General features: G+C 38.1%; 1 protein-coding gene across 1 annotated transcript; it reads left to right on the forward strand.

Moving 5' to 3' along the window:
• Positions 1–271: 271 nt before the first annotated feature.
• LOC109430005 (cyclin-dependent kinase 20) lies at positions 272–9,809 on the forward strand. The gene is made up of 3 exons (XM_029856616.2): positions 272–728; positions 8,521–9,180; positions 9,468–9,809. The coding sequence occupies exons 1-3, from the start codon at positions 525–527 to the stop codon at positions 9,507–9,509; spliced, it is 906 nt and encodes a 301-aa protein (XP_029712476.1). The 5' UTR covers positions 272–524; the 3' UTR covers positions 9,510–9,809.
• The last annotated feature ends 3,117 nt before the right edge of the window (positions 9,810–12,926 follow it).

The raw sequence follows: 12,926 nt of genomic DNA on the forward strand, positions 1-12,926 counted from the left end.
GCGCCAGACAAACAGAGATGTTCTGTATAAATGGATGAATGAAACCAATTGTTTTGTTCTGTTAGTCTGCTTATGCAACTTCGATAGAGAATATAGTAAGTATAGTAGCAGCTGGCTCTTCATCGTGTGTAAACCATTTTGTTGTAAATTTAATTATACACTATGTTATCGTACCCTCCAGTATTGACATTGGCCAATGTGCATTCACGTGGAACACGTGTTCCTAACTAGAGAAGTTCGTTTCCTACAAGACCACCATTCTCTGTTTTGTCTGTGTTCCATTCCATCCGATGCAATATCAAGGCTCTGACATCCAACCTCTACGACAAAGTCCCCATGGTAACGAATAGGGCAAACACCCCAAACAAACAGTCGTGCCGTGTTTCTCCGTGATGGTTCACCCCCAGGCTCTGCAATACAATATCAATCCATTTTGGCTTGTTCTTCGGTCCTTTTGCCAAGTTTTTAGACGAAATTAAATTTTGAAGAAACATTATTCGGAAACCCGTCGGAGCGGTAACGGAATGGACGACTACATGCCCCCACGGTACCAGCTGCTCGGTAGGATAGGCGAAGGTGTTCACGGCGTGGTGGTGAAGGCCCGGGATCTGAGCAACGACGACAAGATAGTGGCAATTAAAAAGCTTACGCTCCGGACGAAGCATGGCTGGATTTCGCCGAACACGATACGGGAGATCAAAGTGTTGCAGAATTCACAGTGTGAAAATGTGAGTATGCTGAACTAAAATTTATGCATGCATTACCATTAGGGTGGTCTAACTTTATATGAAATACTTAAAGTTGAAAAAGCTTGGAGGATTCCTTCTGAATTTTTTCCTTTTGTCATTTTTGTTCAATTCCATCAAGTCTCTAAGGAGATGTTCAACGAGCTTGAAGTATGTATGAACAAGCATGCTTACATTTATTTGCTCAAACATTCAAGATAAGACATATTTAACAAGTAGGCGTTTACCAACAGTTCGACTTTTATTGCTTCAAGTTTCAAGCGGGTGTAAGTTGTGCCACCTATCCAAATGTTCTAGCAATAATGTCCATACAGTGGAAGACAATTCTATTTTTTTCGCAACTGTAATAATTTTATGTTCTTTTTTTAACTTTAAGAGGATCGTCTAGGTAATTTGCATTAGTCAATGGGATGAAACACAAAATAATTTATTTTAAACATTCGTTTAGCCGAATTGTACATTTTTTCGAATTCTTTAAAAAAACCATCAAACTTCGAATAATATTCAACACAATTATTTCGTATGGTGACCTGCATGATAGATCGACTTGTAAATCATGAATTTGATCGTTTTCAGAAGTGTTGCCATATTCATTTTATATAAATCTCATATAAGTAAGTTATAATATTGAAAATGTTTCCAAATTGAGCTTTGTTGTAGTTATTTTAATCGAAAGTGTTATAAAAGATTTCAATAAAAGTATCACGACGAGTGCAGGTTGAAAATCTGCGAAAAACAAAGTTTTTAACAGAAAAAATGCCGCAAATCATAAAAAAATCACGTATTTAAGTATTGTTTTGATGAAATATGATAGTTTAACTTGCATAAATCACAGCGTTTACTACTGTTACGTCTTCTCATAGCTCCCAATATCTGCTAGACTGTATTCTGGCTGAAATAACATACATTGGACACCTCTTATTTTGAGAAATGGCATCCAAAGTATACAAATTTCTAGCATGAAGCATGTTTCATAATTTGGACGTTCTTTTCAAATAAATCATGTTAAAAATGAATGTGGTTCAAATCTTAGGCTCATTCATAATACAGTCGAACCTCCATGAGTCGATGTTCCTTGACTCGATATCGACTCATGGAGGTAATTTTTTCCATACTGGAAAATAATTTCTGGGTTACTATGATGGCCCCCCCAAAAAGCTTCCCGCTTCCCACTTCTACTACTCGATATTTCCTTGAGTCGATGGTCCCTTCAGTATCGACTCATGGAGGTTTTACTGTATATTTCTTTAGATTGAATGAAATAAGTCAATGTTTTGATTGATTGATTTATCTTTATTTGAGAGACTTTCAGCCCTTGGCTAGTTCGTCTCTCAATGTTTCCTACTCTTCTTGCAGTTCTTTCGCTTTGCTGTCTTCTAATTCATTTAGTAATGCTAGTATTATACAGTTATACTTCAGGGACATTAGGATATGCTTTATTACTACACAGAACTATTTATTTTAGCTTTTATCAATCCCAGTTTGATGTTTAACCAGCAGAAAACCTAAATACTTTATTTTCTCACTACATTTTATACAAAAATTTAAACATTTCCATCAATAATTCTGGGCCATATTTTAAAAACAACTAATCTAGCTTACATTAGAGTGTTTACAGAAAGCATTTTCCTTAAATAAATTAATTTATCATCGTTTCTCCTTATCGGGACAATTTTTTTGTAATATTTCTTTACATTTCACCGTTTTTTTCAGATTATAGCTCGAATTGAACCGTAATTTTACCGCATTGTTTGCTATTAAAAATGGTTCGGATCGGTCAAGGCGTTCCGGAGTAATGGCCATTTCAGTAATTTGGACCAGCACTGGTGGAACTGACACATCAAATTGCGGCGATTTTTGTAACCTTCAGCATGGTTGACGAATTTTATGCGAAAATGAACACTGAAGACCAGAACTGCCGTAATTCTGCAAAGTAACGTAAACGCCATTCAGTGGCTTAATTTCCCCAACAGGGGAGGACAAATTTTGGTATATGATATATAATATCTGGTGTAAAAATAACACCACAGTGCCTGCTGTATTAGAATGCAAGATCTAGTCGTAATCTATAATCTATGGAAAGAAATTTAGAGGATGACTTAGAGGATATGCATAATATCCAAAAAATGGGGCAAAACTATCAATATCGCTTACGTCACTTTGCAGGATTACGGCAGAGAAATTCCACGATGTCGGCCCAAAATTCAAGATGGCGGCTGTTCAATACAATTTTAGGCTCTAAAACCATGCAATATGGGTATATTTGATAGGAGAAGAAGTCTTGACTCCAAAAATGACAACCAGAATATCCAAGATGGCGGTCTAAAATCCAAGAGGGGCTCCTACAATTCAAAATGGTTAACCCCCGCCCCCTCCATGCCTACACCAGTGAAGTGAATGTTGAATGTTTTTTACTGATTTTTTGGAGAATTTAGATGTCATTGTAGGTGAAAATAATACATCAATTTCTTGCAATCAGCCCAAAAGAACTCTGGGAAAATTTAGAAATGTTCCCTAATATCTATTTTTGTATTTTATTTGAAAAAGTTTTGTTGAATTTGGTTCTTGAAAGAATTCAACGATCTGGTGGAATCTCTTGGATAACATATCTTACGCATTTTTCCTTGAAATTTTCTTAATGTTTTGAAAATATTCCTGTATAGTTTTTTTTAATTACAGAAATTTTATAACATTTTCATTTAAAATTTCCTGCTGGAAAAAGATAGAAAACTCAGGTAATTTTATTTTGTCTTATGATAAGATGTTTAAGGACAGACTTGTTAGAATCCCAAAATGACCGCCACAATGGCCGACTTTGGCACCTACTCACGATTTCGAGAACACAAATCTGTTCGTAAACAAAACCAGCGCATCTGATCTTCTTATTTTAAGCTCATTACAAGTGAGCAAGAACTGAATAATAAAATGCACTGTTGTTTGAAACTTGCTTCTTGAGATTTGTGCATCTGAAGTTCTTATGCACTCTTGAAGCGGGATTTCAAGACGTTTGCCCTTAAAAAAAAAGTAGACACCTTTCTTCTTCATTGCTCTACGTCCCCACTTGGGACTTGACTGCCTCGCTTCAAGTTAGTGTTCTTTGAACACTTCCACAGTTATTAATTGAAGGGCTTCCTTTGCCTGCCATTGCATAAATTTGTATAGGCAAGCACAATGATACACTATGCCCAGGGAGTCGAGAAAATTTTCCCGACCGGAACGACAATCGAATCCGTCGTCTCCGGATTGGCGATCCATAGCCTTAACCACTAGGCTAACTTGAGACCAGGCTTGGAAAGCGTCAGCGTCAACACGGGTCGTCACCCGAATTTTACAGAAGTGCCTCTCTCAATGTCATCGAATCGGGAACCAATGACCAAGAGAGGCTAACAATATTCGCTCATTTTTCGACCATGACGGAGCGTGACATGGTTGTAAACAAGACAATTACTACAACATTCATGGATTTTGTCATTGCTTAAATCCTTCAAATCATAAATATATACCCTCTCTATCTGTTAAATGCAACGCGGTTAGCCTAAATTTGCTTGGACCAGGTGAAAATTTTAATTTCAAAACAATATGAAAATTTCCGTAATGACGCTTGATCATTGCAAAATGACATGACGAAGTACGTGAATGCTCGTTTTGTCTTGTGACGATGAAAGGGCCTACTTGTTCATCGTCATGGAAAGCTCACGACCAATAACAGCGCTGCTTGAGACCCCTCTTCACTTGCTGACAATTTGGTGCATGAGATGATAGAGTTCTTCTCATTCATGATCCCTTCCCTATTGTATGGCACATTACCTCAACTAGAGACTCAGTGTTTTCATTCGATACCCTTGGGAAACCCATTATAACTGCATTGACTCGATTGATGCGAGTCTAACTCGGCTTCCTGTTTGTGCACAGCATCAGTTACTGTCTGAGTTTTCCTTGAGATAGAAGCTAGTGCAGCCTTCAGCTGTTCGTTTTCGGCCTTTAGCTTTGTGACCTCAGACTTAAGCTTGACTTATCACTTATCACTGAAGTCATCCAGTTTGTCCGAGAGGAATTGTTTACCTCGTTCAATATTCATCAGAACCTTGTTCTTGTGATCAGTTAATGCTCTGGAATGGAAATCTGGTAACACCTCCAATTTAACGTGTGATTTGGAAGTTATAGTGCTCGTATTCACCAAGAGAGGGCGGTTTACGAGAGGTTGACGACGTGATGCAAGTCTTCTTGATAAAGTGGTCTTCGCTTTTAACCACTGCGTCGATTATTTAGGAATATTGTGGTATGATCCATATTTAATTTGGTGCTTGCCAAATATCCTGCCACAATAGCTGTGACGGCCAATGATTGATGTAACACCTGATCCCAACTGGGCACAACTCGTGTTATAAAGTTTATTACCCTGTTGGGATTACTTTTCCAAATTTCCAAGGGCTCTAAAAACCCTTTACCAAATATCACTAATCTGTGTTGGGACAGCACTCCGCAGTTGCATAGTAATTGCTCGGCAGTTTCGATTTCCGTTTGACAGAAAAGACACTCGGAGGATTGGATTTTTCCATTCTTAAGGGGTGTTTGCAGTTCAGAAGACATTTTTTGGCCTATCTTATTGCATGGGAAATTCCGTGCCCGAATCGCCCAAGAAACCGTTTTTCTTCTTTCGCAGTACGAAGAAATAACAATTCAAATGGCAGTCAAAGTTTCTGCCAGGAATCGGTCAAGAACTGGGCTTTACTTGGATAATATTTACTTGGGCAGTGGCCAGTTATCAGACCAGTAATTACCCTGAGATCGCTTTTGTTTAGATTCAATCGGTGAATTTGATTGACCCCCAATTATAGAGGCACTGAAATATAAGGAGAAAATCGTTTGTTGCATAATAGTTATTTATGTGACGAGTTGCAAAAAGTTAATTTTTTCAACACGAGTCGTACATTTATCCAACGAGACTTGCCGAGTTGGATAAATACGAAGAGTGCTGAAAAAATCGAGTTTTGCAGCGAGTTCCATTCAAAATTTTATGCAATGATTTTTCCATAATGCAACTCATTTGAGTTGCATAATGTTCATAATGCAACTCAAATGAGTTGCATTATGAAAATTATGCAACTATTTTGCATAATGCAACTCATTTCAGTTGCATTATGAACCGGTACGGAAAAGTTGGTCATTATGATACTGAAATCAGTAGTATAAAATAGAAATTAGGACACTGAATTGCATAAATAAATATTGCATGCCTGAACGTTTACCAAACGTATCCTTTGGAGCTCACCCTTCCATTAATAACAGAGTTGTCTACATCTTTCTTAGATGTCCAACTAACTAACCATCCTTTCCCTTGCCTAAGCAGTCGCAAAGACGTGGCCAGGACAGTTTTCGACCATTGCACAGTGGGAAAAATCGACCCAAAAAACGGATCTTTTATCGCCGCTGGTTTCGGTACGTGAAGTTGACCATTTCTGACGTAAAAAAATACGAGAAATCGATTGGTGCTAAATTCATTCACCGCACGGAACGGGAAGTGGTCCATTTTGCCCCATTATGCCCTTTTTTCATACAAAAAGAGAATCAAAATGTACTTTCAAACAACTAGCACGACTGTAGATCGTTGAAAATAGCTGTATGTGTAATTAGATGTCAATAGAAATCATAAACATGCATGAAAAATCCTTTTAAATGCTTATTTTGCCCCACATGCCCCAACAACTGCTGGAAATTGTGAATTTTACATAAATATGAATAGATTTTTAATGTTACTGATTTGAATTTGTTTTTTTTTTCGCTTAAACAAAAAGCACTAGATCTGTTATCACCAGAATCATCTTCAGTAGTTGTCCAATTTACCCCATTTTGCCCTATTATCATAGAAAAATGAGATTTAAAATGTATTTATAAGAAATAGATACTGCTATGGAAAGTTGACATTAGTTCTGATTGCAATTGGAAGCTAACAGTTATCATGCGCATATATTAAATATATTTTCCCTATTCTACCCTACATTCCCCTAAAACTGCTGAATGATAACATTTTTGTATTGTTTTGCAATGTCACTGGTTGCAATACACGAAGTCCTGGATCATTTTTTATATATACAAATACGGTTTATCGATTAGCTTTAGAATCATTCACGGGAGGGTACAAATAGTTGTCCATTTTACCCCAATTTGCCCTGATATGTTGTCGCCTCATGAATTAATTGATTTCTCACATTTGCTTATGTCCGAATTGATGGACTTTTGGTACTGAAACCAATGTAATCAAAAGGACAGTTAAGAATATGACTTTGGTGGGGAATTCAGGGTATAATAAGCATTAATCTTAATCTAAATTGGTAGCAAATATGCACACAACTAATTAAATTAGGCATCTTAAGTATATATAAAATTTGGTGCATTAAGACGCCCTATTTAATCAATTTAGCGCATATTTGACATATTTTATAAAATGCTTATTATGCCCTTAATTCCCCATCAAAAACTGAAATTATAGAAAAGTCATATATATGTCTTTTTGATAACAGTACCAATGCTAATAACGGAAATTAATTTATTCAGGACATGGCAAAAAATCAGGGCAAATTAATTTATTCAATACATAATAAAAAATCAGGGCAAATTGGGGTGAGATGGACAGCTATTCATACCATTCCGAGAATGATCCTAGTATTAATCGTTGACCCGCATTTGTATATATCAAAAATGATCCAGGACTTCATGTTTTGCACCCAACAAAACCATACAAAATATATTATTATCCAGCAGTTTTAGGGGAATGTAAGGTAAAATAGGGAAAATATCTTTCATATATACGCTTGATAACTGTTAGTTTCAAATTTCAACTAAAGCTAACTTCAACGTTCTATAGCAGTATTTGTTTTTCATAACTACATTTGAAATCTATTTTTTTTATGAAAATAGGGCAAAATGGGGCAAATCGGACAACTCCCGAAGATGATTCTGGTGATAATAGATCTGGCGCTTTTTGTTTACGCCAAACAAATCACTTCAAATCAGTAACATTTAAAATCCATTCAAAATTAGGAAAAAATATGAATAACCACAAGTTGTTGGGGCATATGGGGCAAAATGAGCTTTGAAAAGGATCTTTCATGTATGTTTATGATTTCCATTGACCTTTAATTACACCTGCAGCTATTTTCAACGATTTACAGTCGTGTTAGTTGTTTGAAAGTACATTTTGATTCTCTTTTTGTATGAAAAAAGGGCAAAATGGGGCAAAATGGACCACTTCCCGTGCCGTGCGGTGAATGAATTTAGCACCAATCGATTTCTCGTAATTTTTTACGTCAGAAATGGTCAACTTCACGTACCGAAACCAGCGGCGTTAAAAGATCCGTTTTTTGGGTCGATTTTTCCCACTGTGCATTGGAGGGTTGCGTCAGTCTTGTCTCAGAGTCAGAGATTAGTCCCAAATCTGTGTGCTTTGGTTCGGACGGGAAGGAGGCAACCCTCATAACACAGCGGTCTAGGACTGTACCACCATTTATGCGACTCGCTTAATGAAAATGCAAATGTGCAACTAGAAGGAATAGTCTATGATCAATTGTATAGAAAATCCTTAATGATTGTTACAAATTTATATTGCAATGTCTGTAACGTTATAATGCTAGGTATGCACCTCAAACGGATTCGCTCAGTTCAGTGCATTTTTTCCGAGGCCATAATGGTCAAGAAATTTAGCACAGCAAACTCCATTTGATGCAATTAACATCATTTTTTGACATAATTCTTGTTTACCTTGTCTCTCATGCAGATTTTATCCTTGCTGGATATGTATCCTGACCTATCCGGAATATCGCTAGTATTCGAATACATGCCCTACACACTGTACAGCAAAATGAAGGACGAGGAGCATCCACTATCCCGACACGAAATCCGACGCTACATGGCCATGCTACTGAACGGCCTCAAGTATCTCCACGAGCTGAAAATCATGCACCGGGACATAAAACCAGCCAATTTACTAATTGACAAGCACGATGTGTTGAAAATTTGCGACTTCGGTTTAGCCCGGCTGTTTAACGATCAGGACCCTTCGAAAGTGTACTCCCCGCAAGTGGCCACCCGATGGTACCGGGCACCGGAGATACTCTGGGGATGCCAAACGTACGGACCCTCGATTGATATGTGGGCGGCAGGGTGCGTGTTTGCCGAGATGCTTCGGGGCGTGCCGCTCTTTTCCGGAGCCACCGATATCGAACAGTTGGCGCTGGTGGTGCGGACCCTGGGGACGCCCATATTGAAGGAATGGCCTGAGGTGCGCAGCCTGCCGGACTACAACAAAATACGGTTTCCCAACGCCAAGGGCGAACGATGGGAGGATATTTTTCCTAGTTTTACTACCAAGCACGAGATAGGACTGGTGGACGGACTGGTGACGTACAACCCGAGCCGGCGGTTGACAGCGGAGGAGGTGAGATGCTTTTAAGGGGGTGGTGGGAGGAATGGGTTGGAGAAATGTGTGAATAATAATAATGATCAATGGTAATTGAAATGACTTCGAGTGAAAAAGCGTTTTCTAGACGTATTTAAGCTAGAAATATTTCGGATTACTAGCCTTGAATGGATCATGTTGTTTCATTCAAATTGCAAAACAGTATTTAGCGTATGCTTCAATTACTTATTGATTGAGAAGCGTTAATTCATCATGCAGAGGCTCCATTTAATTGAATTAAATCATCCATTATCTCTTTTTCGCAGGCCATGCACCAGCCGTATTTCACGGACGGAGATGAAAGTTAGGACCCGGAAGGATCACACCAGTTAGAGCCTCTGATGAGCTGGTCATACCCCAAAGCGGCGATTATCATCTCTGTGTGGTATCGTTTGTTGGTCCTTTTAGGCCATGGACACGTGAATTTTCCTCTGCTTGAAACGCCGACAGAAAACCAACCGCCATAAGCGCAGAGGAAAAAAAGGGTTGAAACATAAAGTAAATATATATTAGTCCGCAGGCGGTGATTACCTTGCCAAAACTCTCTGCTGCTCACTGTTGCTCGTCCAGTGAAATATCACCAGGAGATGACGGTCGGTACTCACGGAGGCTACAGTGTACCATCCCACCAGCCAAAAGAATGACACGAAATGTGCTTTTATCGTCATCATTATTAATTTAAATGTTTAGTCAGACTCGGCCAGGACTTTACCACCATCCGTAAAACGGGCGGAAAAGTGAAAATGAGATCACCATCACATTAAACGATAGGATTACGAGCTATACAACCGCATAGCTGTACGGTGCAGATGCCCAAGAAGAAGGCTTCTGGTTCGCCATCCGAAATCAAATTGAAGCACTCTCCGCCGCAACAATAAATCACCGTGGTAGGCTACTAAGAAATAATGGCAAAAGTTTCTTCAGCCTTGAAGAGGAAGCAGGCAATGCCAACAGGCAGTGAATGTGAAATTTTCCATTCCATACAGTCATCTCTCGGTACGAGTCCCACCACACACAATACGGTTTTCAATGTACACTTGTCTCGGACGTTTCCAAAATGGAGATAGTAAGATGAATGATGAATATCATCGAGAAATTATTTACAATTTACCATATGTTGCACTGTTAAGCTCACCGTTTTTGGTCCAACGCGATTATTGTCATTTGAAACATGTAGGAAATCAACAAGTCGTATCATGATCCTGGCTGATGGGATAAATGATGTCCCAAATGGAGAATAACGTGCCTCTGGAGCCGTCCTGCTGATGATCCTGGCTTCGACAGCAATCTACTTAGATTGGTTTTGCATCAATAGAAAATCGCCATAAAGAGCCCAAAAGAAAACATGACCCTGGTCGGCCGGGATACCTATGCTATGAGTCCCGCGGTTGCGCGGTTTCTACCCAAGTGGCATCAATAAGCGTCATACTCAGAAGGATATCTGTACTTTTTCTTTTCCAACGGAACGATTTATCGAGCGAAAACCTCATTTTGTTTTCACAGAAAGTGATTTGTTGTTTATATCGAGACAAATTTTCACTTGAACTTTCACAGTAAATCTCCAAAACCAAAAAGATGATTTGCAAATTGTGTGGGATTTTCCGCTATATGTATGTATGTCCTCGCTCCCCTCGTGTTAAGTGTTATTGGGTCGTATGAATAATAAGTAACAAACTTTACTATTTGTAGTATTATGCTTTTGGTTGAATTCCGAAGTGACCTGGACTGCGAAAATTTAATTTTTGCCCACTTTTATGAATCGCAACTCGATTTGGATGAGTGCATATTGGAGCTCTTAATTAGCTGAATGATGCGCAATCCCAACTAACATGAAGTCTTATATAATGTTGAATAGGATGCTAAAGTAGAGTCCATATGCGCACATGCTCCCATTTAACCTCCACTTTTGTATCTCATTCAACATCATATGCGATCGTGTGTTGACAGGAATATTAATAATCTGTTCAAATTTACTTCGCATCTGTAACTTATATCCTTCAAAAGAAGAATAATAAAGATGTTAACAAGTCCAAGGCTTGTGCAGTCTCCCTCGTGTGGTCCAACGATCATTAGTATTTATACTCCCTTAGGTAGAGATAATGAATTATACCTAGATATTTAGGTACTGCCATGAATAGTAGGGGTGGTGGGGGTAAAGTGGACAACCTAAGCATTTTGGATGTTTCCCGCGGAAATGCGGCAAAATCCATCTGCTTTTCCGAGTTACATGGAAGGTAATGATATACTCTAGAAATCTTGTAAGGGGTTGCATTTAAAAAATATTGTTTTCTTTGATTATTTTCTTCACCAAATCGTGCATCAAAATAGCGTCAAAAAATTGGTGGGGGTAAAATGGACAATCGATGGGGTAAAATGAACAAGTCGTTAAAAGTTATATAACAGCATATTATTTCTATGTTTTTAAATACAAACTATCAAATTTCATACGATACCTTTATTTTGATGCCGGGGCCCGTGGCGTAGTTGGTCACACGTTCGCTTCATATGCGGATGGTCATGGGTTTGATTCCCAGCCCCGGCACTTGCAATTTTTCGTCAGTTGCTTTTCCCCCGAGAGCAACTGACAGTGACCCTCTTCTGAGCCCCATGGCTCAAACGAACCCGGATACCTGGACATCGGCGAACTGCTACTCATAATGGACCCCCAATCGGACTGGAAAGGAACAACGGCCATTCATCATCATCCTTGTGCTCATCATTCTACTAGGTATAAAGTAGAAAAAGTGAAAGCAGCAGAAAGGCAACCAGTTCGATAAAGTAGAATAGAATATAGGCGCTGTACAAAAGTGCAGCTGTCAATTGAATTGCTCACGTAGTGCCCCAGTGGACAATAGAGCTGTAAATTAGGTTAAGTGATTGAGAATAAAAAAACCTTTATTGTGTTGTTTTCAAACTTTTAAGACAAGCTTTAAAACACACTTAAATAATTATTGTAAAAATAGAGTAAAAAACAAGCACTGTTTTGGATGAAAATTATATTTTGTTGATATAAAATATTTTTTTATAACTTTTTACTTCAACTATCTCACGATAGGTATGATGGCTGACGATTCTAAAGCTTTCAAAAAAAAAATATGAAATTTTGGTGAAATTTTAAGCGATTGTCCATTTTACCCCCACGGTCTGATTTTGTTAAAATTATTTCCAAAACTTTTTTTTTACAAAACTTAATTTTTTTTTCGGTCAAATATATTCTTCTACGTGGACTTTGGTTTAGGGTTTAAAACTTGTAATAATTTGAAAATAACTTACAAGAAAACCTTAGCAATTATAAGCAGATTTTACATCAGTTCCGATTTTTCACGTGATTTTTAATGTTTTTATCATCTTGAAGAGGTTTATTTGATTTGAATGTTCAGGATCAGCAAAAGTATAATGATTCATGCTTAGGCATAAGCTCCAATCGTTGAAACATTTTGAAAAACAATAAAAGCCATGAAACTGTACCTTGTCCATTTTACCCCACCTGTCCACTTTACCCCCACCACCCCTATTCCATGAAGGTAGATATTATATATGCACAACCATTAGGTAGACACTATATTCTCAAGAGTTCTTTCCAAGATATCTGCCAGAGATTTATGAACGATTTATTAGAGAATGTGTACAGGAATTAGGTATTCCTGGATTTCTCCTAAAGTTTTTCCCAAGGTGTTTCATGTTTTTTTCTGAGGAGTTCATCCAGAAATTTCTTTCTGAGGTTT

The sequence above is a fragment of the Aedes albopictus genome, chromosome 1, assembly GCF_035046485.1.
Source record: "Aedes albopictus strain Foshan chromosome 1, AalbF5, whole genome shotgun sequence".
Lineage (NCBI taxonomy): Eukaryota > Metazoa > Arthropoda > Insecta > Diptera > Culicidae > Aedes > Aedes albopictus.